Here is an 18,922-nt window from a genome sequence, read left to right on the forward strand (position 1 = left end):
GCCTGAGTAAAGCAAATTGCCCTCCCTAACATACCAGTGAGTCTCATCCAATCAGTTGGAGGCCTGAATAAAACAAAAAGACTGATCTTCCCTGAGTGAGAGAGAATTCCTCCTGCTTTCTGGTATTTAGACTGGGATATCAGCTTGTTTCTTGCCATCAGACTCAGATTGAAACATTGACTCTTCCTGGATTTCAAGCCTGCTAGCCTTTGGACAGGAACTATGCCATCAGTTCTCCTGCATCTCCAGCTCGCCAGCTCATCCTGTAGGCTTGCCAGTCTCAATTATCTTGTGAGTCAATTACATATATAAATCTCCCTATACACACACACACATGCACATACATATATATATATATATATATACACACATACTCACACACACACGCATATATTGACTGTTTCTTTGGTAAACCCTAATAAGATATTTATATTTGTTTTGTTTTTAGACAGAGTATCACCCTGTCTCCCAGGCGGGAGTGCAGTGGCAAGATCATGGCTCACTGCATCCTCAACCTCCCAGGCTCAAGTGATCCCCCCACCTCGGCCTCCTTAATAGGTGGGACTACAGGCCACAACATCACACTTGGCTAATTTTTGTATTTTTTGTAGACAGGGGTTTTGCCATGTTACCTAGGCTGGTTTCAAACACCTGAGCTCAAGCAATCTGCCCACCTCAGCCTCCCACTGTTGGGATTACAGGTGTGAGTCATTGTGCCTGGTCAATATTTATATTTCTCAAATGCATCCTCTTCTTTCCATGTTCACTTGTGCGATCTTAGTTGATATCCTTCTTAATTCTTTCCTGGACTGCTGGAATGATTTCCTTGTTCCAATGTCAGTACATCTAATTCATCCGTCCCTTTCTTGCTTTTGGAGTGCTCTTTGTAAACACAAATAGGCTAATGACATACTGCTTTTAAACTTGTTTAGCACACCATTTCACACCTTCAGGATGAAAGTCAAATTTATTAGATTGGTGGATAAAGCCCTTCCCAATCCAGTCATTTCTTCATTTCCAGCCACACCGCACTACCCGCCACTTCTTGCACAGAGAAATCTGCCTTAGCCTCTTGATCTTGCACTCTTGTATGTTTGGTTACTTCTGCCTGGAATGCCTCTTTCTTCTTCAGTCATCTGACATTGTCACCTCCTTAGAACACACCTTGGAGTTACCTCCCTGAACTCCAGGGGTGAAGGATTTGGGAGTCTTTTTCTATTCATTGCCTTCAGTTGAACATATTTTCAGGGTGTGTTAATTCCTTGGCACTTTAGGTCTTCCCAAAATGCAGGCAGAGCAAGCTCTGGTGGACAAAGAAAGCTGATAGGCAAATAACTTCAGGTGCTGGCAGTTAGAGTTAGCCCAATGTGCAGAAACAGTCTGTTCAGGGGCATATGGGCTTGGTCTAACAGATCTGTTACAGCCCTAATATTCTGAATGCTGTTTTTCAATCAATGCACAAAGTTGGAAAGATACAAAGCTGACCGTGAACAACAAAGGTCTGAACCAGTGTGGGTCCACTTACATGCAATTTTTAAAAAATATATATACAGTTGGCCCTCCGTATCAGTGGGGTCCACAACTGAAACCAAGAGTAGGTGAAAAAGACAGTATTCTTGGGATGCCAATGGTCATATCCAGAGGTTCCACAGGACCAACTGTAAGTCTTGAGTATGTATGGATTTTGGTGTACATGGGAAGTGCTGGAATCAATCCCCCACGGATATCAAGGAACGTCTGTAATTTTACTTACAGAAAAGAATGCAAATTCTTGACAGAATAAAAATAAGAATGAAACTAACACAATTAGGAGGGGAAGGAGAAAAGGCAAGAGAAAGTAAGAACGTACCAATTCCTCACCTCTCCTAGCAGGGAGCCAATACACAGTGTGTAAAATTTATAAATAATGATTTAGGTAAACAACTTAAAGTCATCAAAGATTGTAGCAAACCTAAAAGTAATACAGATTTTTAAATTAGGAGTTAAGAGTTGATAGTTTGTCCCTTCAAAGGATTTTCAGTTGGTAAATCAAGATGTATATGTATTTAAGTTTATAATGAAAAGAACCAGAAGAACTAAAGCCAGAAATTGTTAATTGTAGTTGAATGTAGGATATGGTAAGAGGTAAGGTAGTGGGGTAGGTAGGAAGGTTGGGAGGGAGACTTTTCTTTTAATATGTTCCGCCTTTCATTTGGATTTTTAACCATTAGTATGCATTATTTCCATAATAAACAAATGCAAATAAACTGTAGCTTAATTATAAAAAGTAACTTTTAGAACCCTTAACAAATATTTTACAGAAGTCAAATCAAATGAGGTAGGATGTAGGATCTATACAGTATGTATGAACAACAAAAGATGATCAGGACTTCGTAAGTGAAGTTAGTCAACTAAAAGACAACAGACATAGGATCCAAATTATGGAGGGGAAAAAGTATGGGTATGTATTTAACATATTTATGTACAGTAGACCCTTATGCAACATGAGGTTAGAAGCACAGACTCCCACAGTCAAAATTCCACATATTATTTTTGACACTCCTAAAACTGTACTAATAGCCTACTGTTGATCAGAAGTCTTACCAACAATATAAACACTTTTTTTTTGAGATGGAATCTTGCTCTGTCACCCAGGCAAAAGTGCAGTGGTACAATCTCAGCTCCCTGCAACTTCTGCCTCCCGGGTTCAAGAGAGTCGCCTGCCTTAGCCTCCCAAGTAGCTGGGAATATAGGCATAAACCATCAAACCCAGATAAATTTTCTATTTTTAGTAGAGACAGGGTTTCGCCATGTTGGCCAGGCTGGTCTCAAACCCCTGGCCTCAAGTGTTCCACCTGCTTCAGCCTCTCAAAGTGCTGTGATTACAGATGTGAGCCACTGTGCCTGGCAATTTTGTATGTTACATGTATTATATACTGTATTCTTATAATAAAGCTAAAGAAAACATTTTAAGGAAATCATAAGGAGAAAATATACTTACTATTCATTAAATGTAAGTGAAACATCATAAATGTCTCCATCCTCATAATTTTAACATCGAATAGGCTGAGGAAAAGGAGGGTTTGGTTTTGCTGTCCTAGGGGTGGCGGAAGTAAAATAAGTGGAAGGGGAGGCAGGAGAGGAAGGCACACTAAGCGTAACTTGATGGAGATATACCATAATTTCTGTTGGACTCTTCTACTTTTCCATTTTCCCAAACATGTTTCCATTTGGCAGCAATCTTTCTTCCACTATTTGCTTTAGATTCAGTGCCTGTTTCATAGAAGAGTCCATGTTATAAGAGAAGCCAAAAGCCATCTGGAATAAGGAACCCTTCTGCCAGACAGTCTAATGTCAATTTGTTTTCTGGCACTGCTTCATCTTCTTCCTCATCGTCTGGCACTGGGTTCAGAAGAAGTCATCTCCGTAAGTGGTCTTCTGCTAATTCCTCTGGAGTGGTGTCTCTTAGTTCTTGCATTTCTGCAAGATACGTATCTTGAAACCTTTTCTGCCATATCCATAATCTCTTTCATGATTTCCTTGACTGGCTCTGTCATAAATCCCGTGAAGTGATGCACAACATCTGGGGTTTTCCCAGGCAGGAATTTGTTGTTTGGGCTCGATGGCTTTTCATGGCTTTTTCTAAAACAGTTGCATCTTCAATGGTGTAGGCCTTCCAGACTTCCATGTTCTCTCAGTTGGGGTTCTCTTCCATAGAGTACTGTGTGTAATGATCCTTAAAAGGTCCTTAAGACTCCCTGATCTAGAGGTTGAATTAGAGATGTTGGGTTTAGGGGCAAGCAGACCATTTCAATGTGTTTGGTATTGAACTCATGGGGCTCTGGGTGGCCACAGGCATTGTTCAATACCAAAAGAATTTTAAATTCAATCCCTTACTGGCAAGTTACTTCCTAACAGTAGAAACGAAGCATTTATATAACTAATCCAGAAAAAGTGTTGCTGTTCAGTCTTCTTGCTGCATAATCAAAAGACTGGTAGGCGGTGTTATCTTTTCCCTTCAAGCCTCAAGTTTATAGATAAGGGCAGTCCTGATCACAAATCTGGCTGCATTTGCACAAAACAGTAGAGTCATCTCATCCATTCCTGCCTTGGATCCTGATGTTTGCTTCTCTTCCTAATAAATGTCCTGTGTCTGGGGCACTATTTCCCCCAGAATAGGGCACTTTTGTTTGCCTTAAAAACCTGTTCAGGCAGCTATATTTTATCCTCAGTGATTTCCTTTCTTTTCTCTTTTTTTTGAGACAGAGTCTCATTCTGTCTCCCAGGCTGGAGTGCAATGGTGAAATCTCACTGTAACCTCTGCGTCCCAGGTTCAAGCTATTCTCAAGCCTTAGCCTCCTCAGTAGCTGGGATTACAGACATGCACCACCACACCGGGCTAAATTTTGTATTTTTGGAAGAGATGGGGTTTTGCCAATTGGCCAGGCTGGTCTCAAACTCCTGGCTTCAAGCAATCCACCCACCTCAGCCTCCCAAAGTGCTGGGATTACAGGCATAAGCCAACAAGTCTGGCTTTTTGTCCTGTCATTTTCTTAATGGTGTCTGGGAACTTGTCTGCTGCCTCTGGTTCAGCAGAAGCTGCTTCTCATTATCTTGACATTTTTTAAAAGCCAAACTTCTTTTTAAAATAATCATACCATCCTTCATCTTCCTTTTGCTTTGTCAGATAATGACTTCACTTTTTCTTGAATCATATCATATAGCAATCCTGCACCCACAAAAAGCTGCATTTACAATGAGATAAAAAGGTATTTCCCAAAAAGTGCAAGGTTTTCATGTCTGATGGTGTAGATGAAGTGATGGCTTCATAGACTTTCTTTTTATACAACAGTCCTTATGCTGGATTCACTTATCATAAAATGGCAGGCAACCTTAGCTGCAGACCTTAATACGTAGCAAGCAATTCCACTTTTTCAGAATGTCTTAATTTTTCTCTGCTTCTCTGGAGCATTTCCAGCATTACTAGTGGCACTTTATAAGGGTCCCATGGTGTTATCCAAGGTTTACAGCACTGCACTAAGCACAATGAGAAATGTGTGGGAATCTCAAGAGCTTACCTTTTACTGTGATATGCAATGTACTGAAGAGATCAACTGCTCACTTTGAGATGATTATGTTACTTGGCATTTTTAGCCAATACCAGCAACACTTATGCTCACTGCAATAGCAATAGGAGGTGGCTGCAAAAACATTACAGTAGTACACCATGTACCACACAAATCTGATGCAGTTATGATTTAATATTGCATCTTTACAATTGTTTACATTTCTCTTCAACCTAATGGGTGCCATGTTACTGTTTGTATGCGTTAAGTTTTTGATAAAATTTTAACTTTTTATAACAGACTTGTATAGACTTTACGATAGTAAATAATAAAATAGCCTAGTATCTACATATATTTTATTCATTCACGGCATAGCTAGCTTTTTCTTGTTATTTTTCCCCCCATATTTCTTGGCTAAGGGAGTCATCTGAGGTTTTTCAAAAAATTGTTGCCATCACCAAAAGATTTCCATTTACTGAAAAAAATTCACATATAAGTGTACCCAAGCAGTTCAAACTAATGTTCAGGACTCAACTGTATAAAAGGTATCACCATGTCTGGAAAGAGATACCTTTCCAATTTAACAGACACTACCAGTGAGGAAAAGAGTTGGGCTAGGCAGGAAATTTCAAATTTTCCTTTTTTACCTAATATGTTCTATTTGTATATCAAATTATAACCTGCAGACTACATATATTAGAAGGGATTCCTGAAACTTCCTGCAGACCCCATGAGTGACAATCTCAGGGGGATGGTTACAAAACATTTTGTTCATAGATGTTTTCTTGTCATTTCTGTATATATTGAATTTCATTCACACTGCTCATCAGCTGTTTGAGCTTTTGTCCTTCACCAACATATTCTTGCAAAAGTAACCAAACACACATAAAGTGCAAACAGTACAACAGTGCACTGCACCTTCATGAACCTTACCTCTTCCACATGTGACACGTATGGAAGCCAGTGTGGATGCCCTGTCATCTGTGTGTATACATATGACACGTGCATGCACACCCATACAGGAACATGGAGACACATTCGGAAGCTGAGGTGGATGCCCTGTGATCTGTGCACACAAGTGACATGTGCGTACACACCCACATACAGGAACACAGAGACACATTTGGAAGCCATTGTGGATGCCCTGTCATCTGTGTGTACACGTGACACGTGCACACACACCCACATACAGGAACACAGACACATTTGGAAGCCATTGTGGATGCCATTTGCGTGTACACATGTGACATGTGCATGCACACCCACATACAGGAACATGGAGACACATTTGGAAGCTGATGTGGACACCTTGTGATCTGTGCATACACACCCCCATACAGGAACACAGAGGCATATTTGGAAGGCAGTGTGGATGCCCGGTGATCTGTGCATACACATGTGACACATGCATAAGTACACAATGACAAGAACATAGAGATGCATTTGGAAGCCAGTATGGATGCCCTGTGATCTGTGCATACACATGTGACACATGTATAAATACACAATGACAAGAACATAGAGATGCATTTGGAAGCCAATGTGGATGACCCGTGATCTCTGTGTATACATGTGACACGTACATACACACCTACAGACAGGAACACAGAGCCATATTTGGAAGCCAGTGTGGATGTCCCGTGATCCTTGTGTGCACACCCAACAACAAGAACAAGGAGACAGGCCAGGCACAGTGGCTCATGCTTGTAATCCCAGCAGTTTGCGAAGCCGAGGAGGCCATATCACCTGAAGTTGGGAGTTCGAGGGGAGCCCGACCAACATGGAGAAACTCCGTCTCTAATAAAGATACAAGATTAGCCAGGTGTGGTAACGCATGCCTGTAATCCCAGCTACTTGGGAAGCTGAGGCAGGAGAATCGCTTGAACCAGGGAGATGGAGGTTGCAGTGAGCCAAGATTTCGCCATTGCACTCCAGCCTGGGCAATAAGAGCAAAAACCTCCGTCTCAAACAAACAAAAGAAAAAAAGAAAACACAGCACATCTGGAAGCCAGTATTGATGCCCTGTGCAGCAAGTGTGACAGGTACGCGCACAGCCGCAACCAGGAACACCGCGAGGGGTGTGGAAGCCAGTGTGGGCACCTGGGCCCTACCCCGAAGCGGCCAGCAGGCATCTCCTAAGAAGAAGTTTTGGGCACACACCAGTGAAAGGAAAATAGAACTCGGGACCGCAACTGACTCGGCCAAAGGAAAAAAAGCCTCAGCTGAATTCTGCCCGAAGCAGCCTTTCGTTTGGCGCCTGGGCTCAGGGCTGCAAGGAGAGGGTCACACAACACAGCGCTGAGCCCCGAAGGCCGCGCGTCTTCCCGGGGCTCCCGCCGCTCCTTTCCGCCGGCCACGTGGGTAGCACCGCCCACCCTGAGGCGCGGAGGCCCCAGACGCCGTCCTCGGGAAAGGTGCGGCCACCGCCCATTTCCGACTCCCGTCTTCCTCCTCCGGGCGCGAGCCTCCCCGCGGCCACACCGGCTTCTCAACTGCGGGAGCCCGGCCTCGGACACGTGTCGGCTGACGCCCCCATACAGTGGCGCCCCCCGAAACCCCGGGGCCGACAGCCCGGCTGGCCTCGTGCACCCACGCTCTCCGAGGCAGGGCTGCGTCCGCGGAGCTCATGTGCCACGGCGAGGGGCGCCAGGCGGGAGGATGGGGACCTCGAGAGCGCGTCGGCTCCGGCGGGACGGAGCTTCCAGGGCCCGGGAGGGGTCCAGGACTCTCCGGGCTGTCGGCGGAGCCCACCCCACGCCCGCCTGGGCCCTCGGCTCTTCCTGGGGCCGTGCCGCCCCTGCACCCGGGCCCGGGCGCCTTTCCGGGTACCCTCGGAGGCCCTGGCGAGCAGGGTTCGTTCGCCCGGTTGGGGAGCCTCCGAACGTTATTTCTGGGTGACAAGCGGCAGGGCCTCTCAGAGTCTTGGGGCCTCCTTCCCGCGGTCTGCCCGGCTCTAGGCTGGTGCGCTTTAATGACGTCAATAATGTGACTCCAGCGGTCCTGGGAAGCGGCGGGAAGCGGCCGCGGCCGGCAGTCTGTTCTCCTGGCACGAGGGCACTTTCTCCGCAGCACCCGCCGGCTTCAAAGCTCGCGCCTCAGGGGACTGCGGCCAATGGGTTTTCACGCCTCGACGCTCCGCCCCTTGCGTGCCCGCCCGCGCCCTGCAGCCCCGCCCCCAGCGCCCACTCTGAGTTTCCGCATTAGGTGGTCCGGTGCTCCCCAAGGCCGGGTGCCCCGCGTCAACCCCGAGGTGTCCACGCCCCGCCTCCCAACGCCAGTGGGCGGGGCTCGTGCGCTGGGCGTCGGGGCGGGGCCTTGGTGGCGTCGGCCGCGTTGCCCGCGCGCGGAGCGGACCCTGCGGCGGCCGTTGGCCGTTAGCGCGTCTTGGGCGGTTGTCTTGGAGAAGCAAGATGGCGGCGACGGCGGCCGCAGTGGTGGCCGAGGAGGACACGGAGCTGCGGGACCTGCTGGTGCAGACGCTGGAGAACAGCGGGGTACTGAACCGCATCAAGGTGAGGCCGGAGGCTGGGGCCGGGCCTGGCGGGTCCGCAGGGCCTGCGTGGACGGCGGGCGTCATAACGGTCTCGGCGACGAGGCCGGCTCCTTGGCGAGGGGCCGGGGCCGGTGGGCACTGGGGGCGCGCCCCGGCGGGGCCTCCGTACCGCCTGCCCCACGGAGGGGGTCGGCTCATTAGCTCGTGTGGGCCCGGAGCGCAGCGCAGGCTGGAGGCGCCCGGCCGGTCCCCTGCAGCATCCCGCGGGGCGGAGCCTGGGGGCCACGCGGGGGCCACGAGGGCGACCCGCGGCTTGGGCTGGGAGCGGGCCCCGGCGTCTCTCCCTCTGGCTCGGGCGCGATCCGCGGAGGGAGAAGCGCGGGGGTGACCGAGCACGTTTCGGGGGCCGTTTCCAACCTCTGCACCTGCCGGCCCCGCTCGCTGGCTCGCTCGTGTTTGTTGCTGGCTAAATGTGAGCTCGCGAAAATGGTCTTGAAATAGTAATTTCTCGTTTCTTAACTATTTTTTCAAGGCGGAACTCCGAGCAGCCGTGTTTTTAGCCCTAGAGGAGCAAGAAAAAGTAGAGGTATGAAGTTTGCAGGTTTTAACAGGGCTGTATTCGTCAGTCCTTAATTTGTCATTCATTAAAGACCGTCTCAGAAATAGAACTGTTAAGGCTTATATTACTGTTGAGAGAAAGCCACAAGTAATCTTTTTTCGTGTAGCTCTTGAATTTGGGGGTAATCTTAAGGTTAAGGCAGTGCAGTGACTCTGATACCAATGCTAAGTCCGAAACAAAAGGTCATAGGAGTTTCTTGAAGAAATGGTTCCATTGCCAACGTTAAGTTTAGGTTCACTCAGAACCTTTAATAAGCTAATATACGTTATTAATCTCTGTGAGATGGGGGTATATAGTGTGCAACTTTTCCCCCAAATTATCTGACCACTCCGTTATTTTGACAATAAAAAGGACAGTGATTATTTTAAAAGGTCAGCCGCTTCTCTGAATTAAAGTGGGTAATTTAACTTTTTCCAACTCCCACCACCTATCCTGAGTAAACAGTCTGGAATGTGTCAACAAGAATGGAACCAACATCAAAGTCTTAAACTCTTGCTCTATGACAAATCAGTCTGCTGTTCTCTCACTTCTTTCTTTTTTTTTTTGAGACGGAGTTTCGCTCTTGTTACCCAGACTGGAGTGCAATGGCACAATCTCGGCTCACTGCAACCTCCGCCTCCTGGGTTCAGGCAATTCTCCTGCCTCAGCCTCCTGAGCAGCTGGGACTACAGGCACGCGCCACCATGCCTAGCTAATTTTTTTGTATTTTAAGTAGAGACGGTGTTTCACCTTGTTGACCAGGATGGTCTCAATCTCTTGACCTCGTAATCCACCTGCCTTGGCCTCCCGAAGTGCTGGGATTATAGGTGTGAGCCACCGTGCCCGGCCTCAGTTTGATTTTTTAATAGTTAATTTATGTAACTGTGAAATGATCACCACAATCAAGGTAGTAGACATATCCATGACCTTCAGAAGTTTTCCTTGTGCCCCTTTTGTAACCCTCTTCCCCACCCCAAACCTTTTTAAGAATTATATAAATGGAATCATAGAGTATGTGCTCTTTATTTTTTTTTTGGTCTAGTTTCTTCAACATAATGCATTTGAAATTCTTTCATATTGTAGGATGTATTAATAAATCACTTCATTAATATGTTGTATGGATATAAGGGGTTAGCCATTACCTGTTGATAGCCATTTAGGCTGTTTCCAGTTTTTGAGTATTATAAATAAGGCTTCTGTGAACATTCGTTTACAAGTTTTTGCTTGGATCTGTGATTTCTCTTGAGAAAATATGTAGGGGTGAAGTGACTAGGTCATGTGCTAGGAATATTTGTGACTTTTTAAAAACACTACCAAATTTCTTTTCAAACTGGTTATGCCATTTTGCATTCCTGTTAGCAGTGTATATTGAGGCTGCCACTGCAGTAGTAATTAGTGTGGTCTTCAGGAAGCTTATCATGTGCTGCCTACCCTAGCCTGTTCTCAGCAACCACAAGCTTGATGGCTACAAGTATTTTCTCCATACTTCTTCAAATAAATGTATAATTTCAAAAATAATCCGGCCTATGGGCCACATAAGATCATCTCACATTTCATGGATAAACTGGGAATTACAAGTGTTTAATTAAATTCCTGTTCATAGTAAGCCATGCTATAAATGGCAGGTATCTGAGATGACAGAATATCAAACTTCATATATTTGAAATAATAAACAGTTGTTTACATTTAATTTTATTTCACACAAGTATTTGAAAATATCTAGCTTCAGCCAGGCGCAGTGGCTCAGCCATCCCAGCACTTTGGGAGGCCGAGGCGGTTGGATCACGAGGTCAAGAGATCGAGACCATCCTGGCCAACATGGTGAAACCCCGTCTCTACTAAAAATACAAAAATTAGCTGGGCATGGTATGGTGGCTGTAGTCCTAGCTACTCAAGAGGTTGAGGCAGGAGAATCATTTGAACCCGGGAGGCAGAAGTTATAGTGAGCCAAGACTGCGCCACTGCACTCCAGCCTGGCCACAGAGCAAGACTCCGTCTTAAAAAACAAAAAAGAAAAACTATCTAGCTTCAAAAGACATTTAATAAGCAGTTTATAAAACATTTAAAAAGTAAAAATAAATACAAATCTTCATATATAGTTTTGCTATATTAACTTTGAGAAATTACTAAATAGCACAAAATAAGTCCTGTAGTAATCAACTGTTGTAGAATGGATTTTGTAAAACCATAATTTTATGGATGAAAGCTTTAAGTTGATATTTTGTAGCTGTTTTTAGGGTAAAGTCTTTTTGACTTAAAATCTTTAATTTTTCTTTAACAGAACAAAACTCCTTTAGTCAATGAGAGCCTGAAAAAGTTTTTAAATACCAAAGATGGTAAGATATTCAGCTTCTTCTTGTTTATCTATCTCAGAGTTTTTGATTCTTGATACCATTTGGGAGAAATCAGGAATTTCAGGGTTGTTTTTTTCTTAAGTCTGCAATTCTTATAGGTCCTCATTTTAAGATAGTATTTCATTGTACAACAATCATGTTGCTATTACATATTTTTGGTTTGGGATGTTGGTTAAAGCCAATTTTAGTACAGAAAGCCAATATTAACTATTAAAAAGGGAAACACTGAAATCTATGAGTTGATAGTCTTGCAGTTAATTACAGACTGATGATCCCAGTGAAAAAATTGGGAGATTAAGATTTTCATTACTTAATCATATTATTCAAAGAAGAAATTTGTAAGGATCACGAGGTCAAGAGATCGAGACCATCCTGGTCAACATGGTGAAACCCTGTCTCTACTAAAAATACAAAAAAAATTAGCTGGGCATGGTGGCGCGTGCCTATAATCCCAGCTACTCGGGAGGCTGAGGCAGGAGAATTGCCTGAACCCAGGAGGCGGAGGTTGCGGTGAGCTGAGATCGTGCCATTGCACTCCAGCCTGGGTAACAAGAGCAAAAAACTCCATCTCAAAAAAAAAAAAAAGCCCTTTCTTTCATTAATTTAGTGTATCTTATTCATTTCATGATGTTAATTTAAAAAATTAGTTTTTAAAGATTTGCTTACCTACCTTTTTCTTGATCTTTATAGGTCGTTTAGTGGCTAGTCTTGTTGCAGAATTTCTTCAGTTTTTTAACCTTGACTTTACCTTGGCTGTTTTTCAACCTGAAACTAGCACAGTAAGAATAATGATTTTTACATCTATCCTTTGAAACCTTCTTTGATACAAATGAGTTAATATTAAGCTGAAAGTTAATAAAATTTGACAACTGATAGTGTTTTAGATTATTTTTGGTAGTTGATTATCTGTTTTTCTTAAAAGCCATATGAACTTTCGGATAGCTGGCACCAGTGTTGCTGCTTTGTGTAACTTGAAAGTTTACTAATAAATGTGTTACTGGAGAGTTAATTTTTATACGATGTTAGATTATACCTGTTGATGAAAACTTTGAAGGTAGAGGCTCTGTAAAGGAAATCGGCAGAATTTATTTAAATGGCCATTTCATTCATTAGTAAGACAGTCTCTTTGAGTTTAGAGATGTCTTTACACTCTGCAAATGTTTTCTTTACTCTTTGAAAATAACTTCTGCTATTTTTTGTGCATTTGTATCTTACTTTTCTAGCTGCAAGGTCTTGAAGGTCGAGAAAATTTAGCCCGAGATTTAGGTATAATTGAAGCAGAAGGTACTGTGGGTGGACCTTTATTATTAGAAGTGATCAGACGCTGTCAACAGAAAGAAAAAGGGCCAACCACTGGGAAAGTAAGTATAATCCTGTGTTATCTTTTTCTGTTTTAATTATTGGCTACTTAGTTTAGCCATGCATATTAGTGTATATATAGTGAATTAAGTTTTCATACTAGAAGATATTCTTTAAAAACAAAATGAAATGCATTCAGATTGTATCAATGCAAAAATACAAAAAAATAGCTGGGCATGATGGCGCGTTCCTGTAATCCCAGCTACTCGGGAGGCTGAGGCAGGAGAATTGCCTGAACCCAGGAGGCGGAGGTTGCGGTGAGCAGAGATCGCGCCATTGCACTCCTGCCTGGGTAACAAGAGTGAAACTCCATCTCAAAAAAAAAAAAGAAAATTAGGAATGTGCTAACTCTGATTCTGTGGCATACCTGTTCTGATTTTTGATCCTCAGGAGGGTTGGATCATGAGCCAAACTGTCTGGAACAAATCCCAACTCCTGATTGCCTTGCTTGATCCTCCATTCATTCCATACTTATGGTATGGCCTCTGCCAGGCCCTGCCTTGGTGTTCTGAGGCTTCTCTGCATAAGCTAACAGAAGTACTCAACTTAGAAACAGTTCAGACTTACACTTTTTTGATTAGTAGTACTTTTCATGCTCTTAATCTTTTTTTAAGAAATTGTGCTAATGAGATTAGTGATCTAATTTTTATTTTCATACATTAATTTTACATTAAGATACTGTTTTATAAACATAGATAATATCTGTACCTCTTTCAGATATTTGATTACATGTGTACTTTTAGTCAGAAATTTATTGGTAAGGATGTGGAAGGCTGTATAGGTTTCCTACTTATTATCTTTAGCGAGTCTCAGAGGATATTTTCTATTAGAATGTTTGAAAATTGATAAAGCTTCCCTGAGTACTAATTAAATGTAAGGCATGATAAATAGACTTTATGGGTACTATAAGGTAAAATATAAGAAAAGAAACATCTGTGCCCCTGAAGAGCACAAAGCTATTTAAGATAAAAGGTACTCAAATAAGGAAATTAACATAATAGTTTAAGATTATGGAGGAATTGTCATATAACACATTATTTCCAAACATATTATGCATAATTAGTTAGAGGAGGAAGTGATTGTTCCATGCCAAAATTTTGTTAAAGTCAATTTTTAAGTGAGAGTTGGATGTCAGTTGTGGGGACGAGGATTGGGAACGGTGTTCTGAGAAGGTGGAACATTGCCAGCCCAGTGTGGAAGCAGGAGAGCATAGCCAGATTCCAGGCTGGCTGTGAGTGAGGTGGCCTGCCCAGAGCACAAGTTGTCACTTCAGCTTGTGCATTCTAATTTCATTCATTCCTCTATTTATCGCTGTTCAGCAAGCTTTTTATTGTGTGCTTATTTGATGGATACTGTGCTGGGTACTAGGCAATCAAAAACAAACTAAAGAACCATAGTCTCCTTGGGCCAGCACTCTAGGTGGCGGTGACCTCTCTATATTGGCTCTCCTTTCTCTGCTTCTGTGGCCCTGAAGAACTCTCTTCTCTTTTTAGCTGTCCTTTCATTTTCTTTTCTTTTTAGTAGTTGTGCTTTGGCTCACCTTATTGCAGTGGTGTTTATGCACATTTTTCTGTCTAGATTCATCTTTCTTCCTTAACATACCACTAGCATAGACTCTGGAACCAGGTTACTTGGGTGAAACCTCAGCTCTGCTACATTCTAGCCGTGTGAGCCTGTAGTCACTCAGCCTCCATGTGCCCTGGTTTCTTAGTTGCCACATGGAGAACACAGAAGTATGGTTCCTGCGGGGCTGGAGGGGGTCTAAGGAAGCAAGATGCGTGAAGCTTTGAGCACAGTGCTTGGCACGGAGGACTCTGTTTGCTACTGTAGCTGGCGTCAGTGGATTCAATTAACTGCAAATTGAAAATAGATTGGCTGGGCGTAGTGGCTCACGCCTGTAATCCCAGTACTTTGGGAGGCTGAGGCAGGTGGATCATGAGGTCGAGAGATTGAGAGTATCCTGACCAACATGGAGAAATCCTGTCTCTACTAAAAATATAAAAATCAGCTGTGTGGTGGTGCACACCTGTAGTCCCAGGTACTTGGGAGGCTGAGGCAAGAGAATCGCTTGAACCTGGGAGGTGGAGGTTGCAGTGACCTGAGATTGCACCACTGCACTCCAGCCTGGCAACAGTGTGAGACTTGGTCTCAAAAAAAAAAAATTTTGGGTAAAATACAACAAAAGAATACAAATACAGTATAAAACTATTTATATAGCATTTACATTACATTACATATAAGTTATTTGGAGATGATTTGAAGTACATAAGTTATGTGCAAGTATGCTATTTCACATAAGGGACTTGAGCATCCTTGGATTTTGGTATCCACAAGGGAGTCGTACAACTTCTCCCCTGTGGATACTGAGGGAAGACCATGTTAGTATTACTGTTTCTTGTTATTGTATGGATGACTCCTTAAGTTTAGTCTGCCTAAGTCCAGCTTAGTCCTTTATCCTAGCTCCAGACTAGATTTTCCAGCTCTTCACAAAACATACCTCCCTGAAGAACCCAATAGTACATTCAAATCCTGTGTGGAAAAAAACATACTTCATTCTCTTTACCTTTAAAAAAGTAAAAACTTAAAGACAAAAGCAAATCCCACCTTACTCCCCCCAAATAACCCTCTTCCAGCTCTTCTTGCTTACATCTCTTGTTTTGATTGGTTCTATTCTTATGACTCCTTGGTTTCATCCCAAAGAGTCGCCTCTTCAGATGTGCTCTAGATTCAGCTGTTCTGTCAAGAAGGATTCCCTTTCCACCCTGCACTCAGTAGCTTTGGTAACAGCCTGTAGCAGAAAGAGTAATTGCTGGAGGGCTTTCTGTTCTCTGTTGGATAGAATGTGTGCCTCAAAATGAGACCCAGTAGCAGCTTTCCTGTGTAGTGGATGTGATGTAAAAATGGAAACAGAATTGCTGTTCTTCAGTACTGCATTCTGACTCGTGGATTTGAGGCCTCTCCTGAAGTTTGCCCTGACTTTTTCCATAGCTGTGACTCTATCACATAGACCCAGGCTAAGAATTCTGTATCCTCGCAAGGTAGTTGTTTTACTTCCTGAGGTTGCTGAACCACTAAGTTGGGCATTTAGTCTCCATTTTTTGCTAGTTTCCCCTTTCTAATATCTGGGTATTTAATTTTAATAGTTTGTGTGTATGTATATAAATAAATAGATAAAATAATATTTAAAGTAGAGACCTCAAAGATGTATGTTTTGGCTCTTCATTATTAGTGTTTTCTATTACTTTGGAAGGAAGCCTGTCGTTTATGATGAAATAAAAAATTAGGGTTTTTATTGGCTTTTGACTTTGACTGTAGAAAAGCTCGCTTCAGGTTAAGCTCACTGAACTAAATCACTGATACTTTTTACCAAAACTGCATTTTAACCATCTCAAGAACTAGGTTGTTGTGCCCCACTTGCTTTAATGTGACTTTGGATTGATTTTATTGGCTGCTCCCCAGCTGTAGGTAACTAAAGCCCTTTCTTGTTTCCTGAGCCCCTCACTGGATCATTTTCATCTCCTTCAGCACCTCTACCATGCAGGTCCTTCTCTCTGTCCAGGATCATTTCCTTCTTACAGTTTTCATGCTTTCAGTCTGTCATTCACTGTTGCAGAATTCTTGTTAAACTTCAACCCTTCCTCTGTTCCTTTGTTCTGCACGATTGTAAAGACTCTGCAGTGGCAGCTCAGGATCCCAGATTCTTCAGGCCTTCTGAAAGGTTCTGTTTGATGTGTCCTTAACCTGTCTAGACTTAGGCTTTTCTTTTGAAATGAAGAGCCTTGTACTTAAGCCAGATTAAACTTTGGACTTACTCCTTGAAAGTGGCTTGTGCTTTTTTGCCTTCCCTTTTTTTTTAAATTCTGTTCTTCACCTGGAATTAGACCACTTTCCTCTTCCTCACCTGTGGCATTTTGTCATTCAGGGTTTCTCCGCAGCTACAACTCTTGTTCTTCCTCTCTTTACTGGAGACTGCATGTAATTTAGTGTCTCATTCTGTCAAGTTGTAGTAATGATTGGCATGTGTCTCTGCCCTATTACTAGGTCATAAATATATTGAGGACAAGAGCTTTATCTCCATATCTCCTACACAGTCTAAGGCATAGTGATTTTTAACATACTGTTCACAGTCAATGGGAAGCCTTTGAAGATTCGAACAGGAGTACCCATTTGGAAGATTTGCGAAGGTTAGATGGGTGAAATTTGGAGAAGTTAGCGGATTAGAGGGAAGTAAAACCCATAAGAAGGCAAATCTAGACAAGAATGTAGCAGTAATAATAGAAATAAGTGGACATATAGGCTGGACATGGTATCACATGCCTGTAACCTCAGCACTTTGGGAGGCCAAGGTAGGCAGACCACTTGAAACCAGGAGTTTGAGACTGGCCTGGCCAACATGGCAAAACCCTGTCTCTATTAGAAATATAAGAATTAAGGTCTGGCGCAGTGGCTCACGCTGGTAATCCCAGCACTTTGGGAGGCTGAAGTGGGTGGATCACCACAGGTCAGGAGTTCCAGACCAGCCTGGCCAACTGGTGAAGCCCCATCTCTACTAAAAATACAAAAAAATTGGCCGGGTGTGGTGGCTCACACCTGTAATCCCAGCACTTTGGGAGGCCAAGCTGGGCAGATCACAAGGTCAGGAGTTCAAGACCAGCCTGACCAACATAGTGAAACCCTGCTTCTACTAAAAAATACAAAAATTAGCAGGATGTGGTGGTGCATGTCTATAGGCCCAGCTACTTGGGAGGCTGAGGCAGGAGAATTGCTTGAACCTGGGAGGTGAAGGTTGTGGTGAGCTGAGATTGTACAGCTGCACTCCAGCCTGGGCAATGGAGTGAGACTGTTTCAAAAAAACAAAACAAAACTAAACAAGAAATTAGCTGGGCATGGTGGTGGGCACCTGTAATCCCCCAGGAACTCAGGAGGCTGAGGTGAGAGAATCACCTGAACCCGTGAGTTGGAGGTTGCAGTGAGCCAAGATCTCTCCATTGTACTCCAGCCTGGGCAGCAAGAACAAACTCTGTCTCAAAACAAACAAACAAACAAATTAGTTGGGTGTGGTGGTATATTCCTGTAATCTCAGTTACTTGGAAGGCTGATGTGGGAGAAATACTTGAACCTGGGAAGCAGAGGTTGCAGTGAGTCGAGATCACAGCACTGCACTCCAGCCTGAGTGACGGAGTGAGACCCTGTCTCGAAGTGGACAGATAGAGATGACCTTTTAAGAATCAACAAGACTTAGTAAATTAATATTTTGGCATGGGGCAGGGTTATAGAAGGCAATATGAGAAAAGAAAAGCTCTCAAAGGCGAGTTTAAGGATTTTAGCCTAGAAGATACCGTCACCACCAGAAATAGTGGCACTGCAGAGGGAGAACTGAAGTTATGAAGAGCAGCACATTTTCATACTTAAAAAGGTATAGTTGTTAAAGGATTTTTGTAACAGCCAATCTTTAATATGTACACAGTATCATAGAGATTGTGCTGGTAGTGGATGAATTGTAGGAAGTGATTTTCATCCAAGAAACATTTTTGAAATTTCCTCTTTTGAGTTTACAACAGGGCTCAGAACCCTGTGGGGACAGGCCATTGGGCAGCAGACACAGGTAACTCCTGTGGATGCTGGGCTAGAACAGGTGCTTTCAAAAATGGGAAAAAAATGTGTGGAAGTAGAATACTGGAAAAGTGACTAGTATTTGAGAGGGGGTAAAGTATTTTTAATGAAAGTTGTTATTTGGTGTTTTTTCTTGAGGTAATATGAAGTAGGGAAAAATTCAAGGAGGGCAAAAGGTAGATCTTAGAGAAATACAGGTTAATACTTGTCTGGAGAGAAGGGAGAAGGGGAGTGAGGAAGTAAATGGTGGCATGGTAGGCTGGGAACACACTTCAGTGCAGACAGCAGCCTGTTCAGCGTGAATGAATGAAATGTTTTGCAGGTAATTAGAATCTAGGGATGTGTAGAAGGTTTTTGAGGGGGTAAAATTTGAGGAAAATCTAAAAAGGATGGTTACATTAGTAAGGAAAAAATAAAAATACCCACATTGTATAGTGTTCTTAAATGCTAAAATGCTATT

General features: G+C 43.4%; 1 protein-coding gene across 11 annotated transcripts in view; it reads left to right on the top strand.

The window, feature by feature from the left end:
* Nucleotides 1-8,041: 8,041 nt before the first annotated feature.
* The window catches only part of CEP43 (centrosomal protein 43), a 41,487-nt gene continuing 30,606 nt past the window's right edge, over nucleotides 8,042-18,922 (top strand). For 9 of the 11 annotated variants that reach the window (XR_013534683.1, XR_013534685.1, XR_013534684.1 and 6 more), the window contains exons 1-5: nucleotides 8,396-8,557; nucleotides 9,071-9,124; nucleotides 11,418-11,472; nucleotides 12,181-12,269; nucleotides 12,714-12,851. Coding sequence is in view for 8 of the 11 variants with exons in the window: in XM_017971538.4 (XP_017827027.2) it covers nucleotides 8,456-8,557; nucleotides 9,071-9,124; nucleotides 11,418-11,472; nucleotides 12,181-12,269; nucleotides 12,714-12,851 (438 nt within the window). In the remaining 3 variants the exon portion in view is untranslated. Of the gene's footprint in view, nucleotides 8,558-9,070; nucleotides 9,125-11,417; nucleotides 11,473-12,180; nucleotides 12,270-12,713; nucleotides 12,852-18,922 lie in introns of all 11 variants that reach the window. The other 2 variants (XM_035297141.3, XM_035297143.3) reach the window with 1 other exon arrangement.

Source organism: Callithrix jacchus, chromosome 4 (genome assembly GCF_049354715.1).
Source record: "Callithrix jacchus isolate 240 chromosome 4, calJac240_pri, whole genome shotgun sequence".
Classification (NCBI taxonomy): domain Eukaryota; kingdom Metazoa; phylum Chordata; class Mammalia; order Primates; family Cebidae; genus Callithrix; species Callithrix jacchus.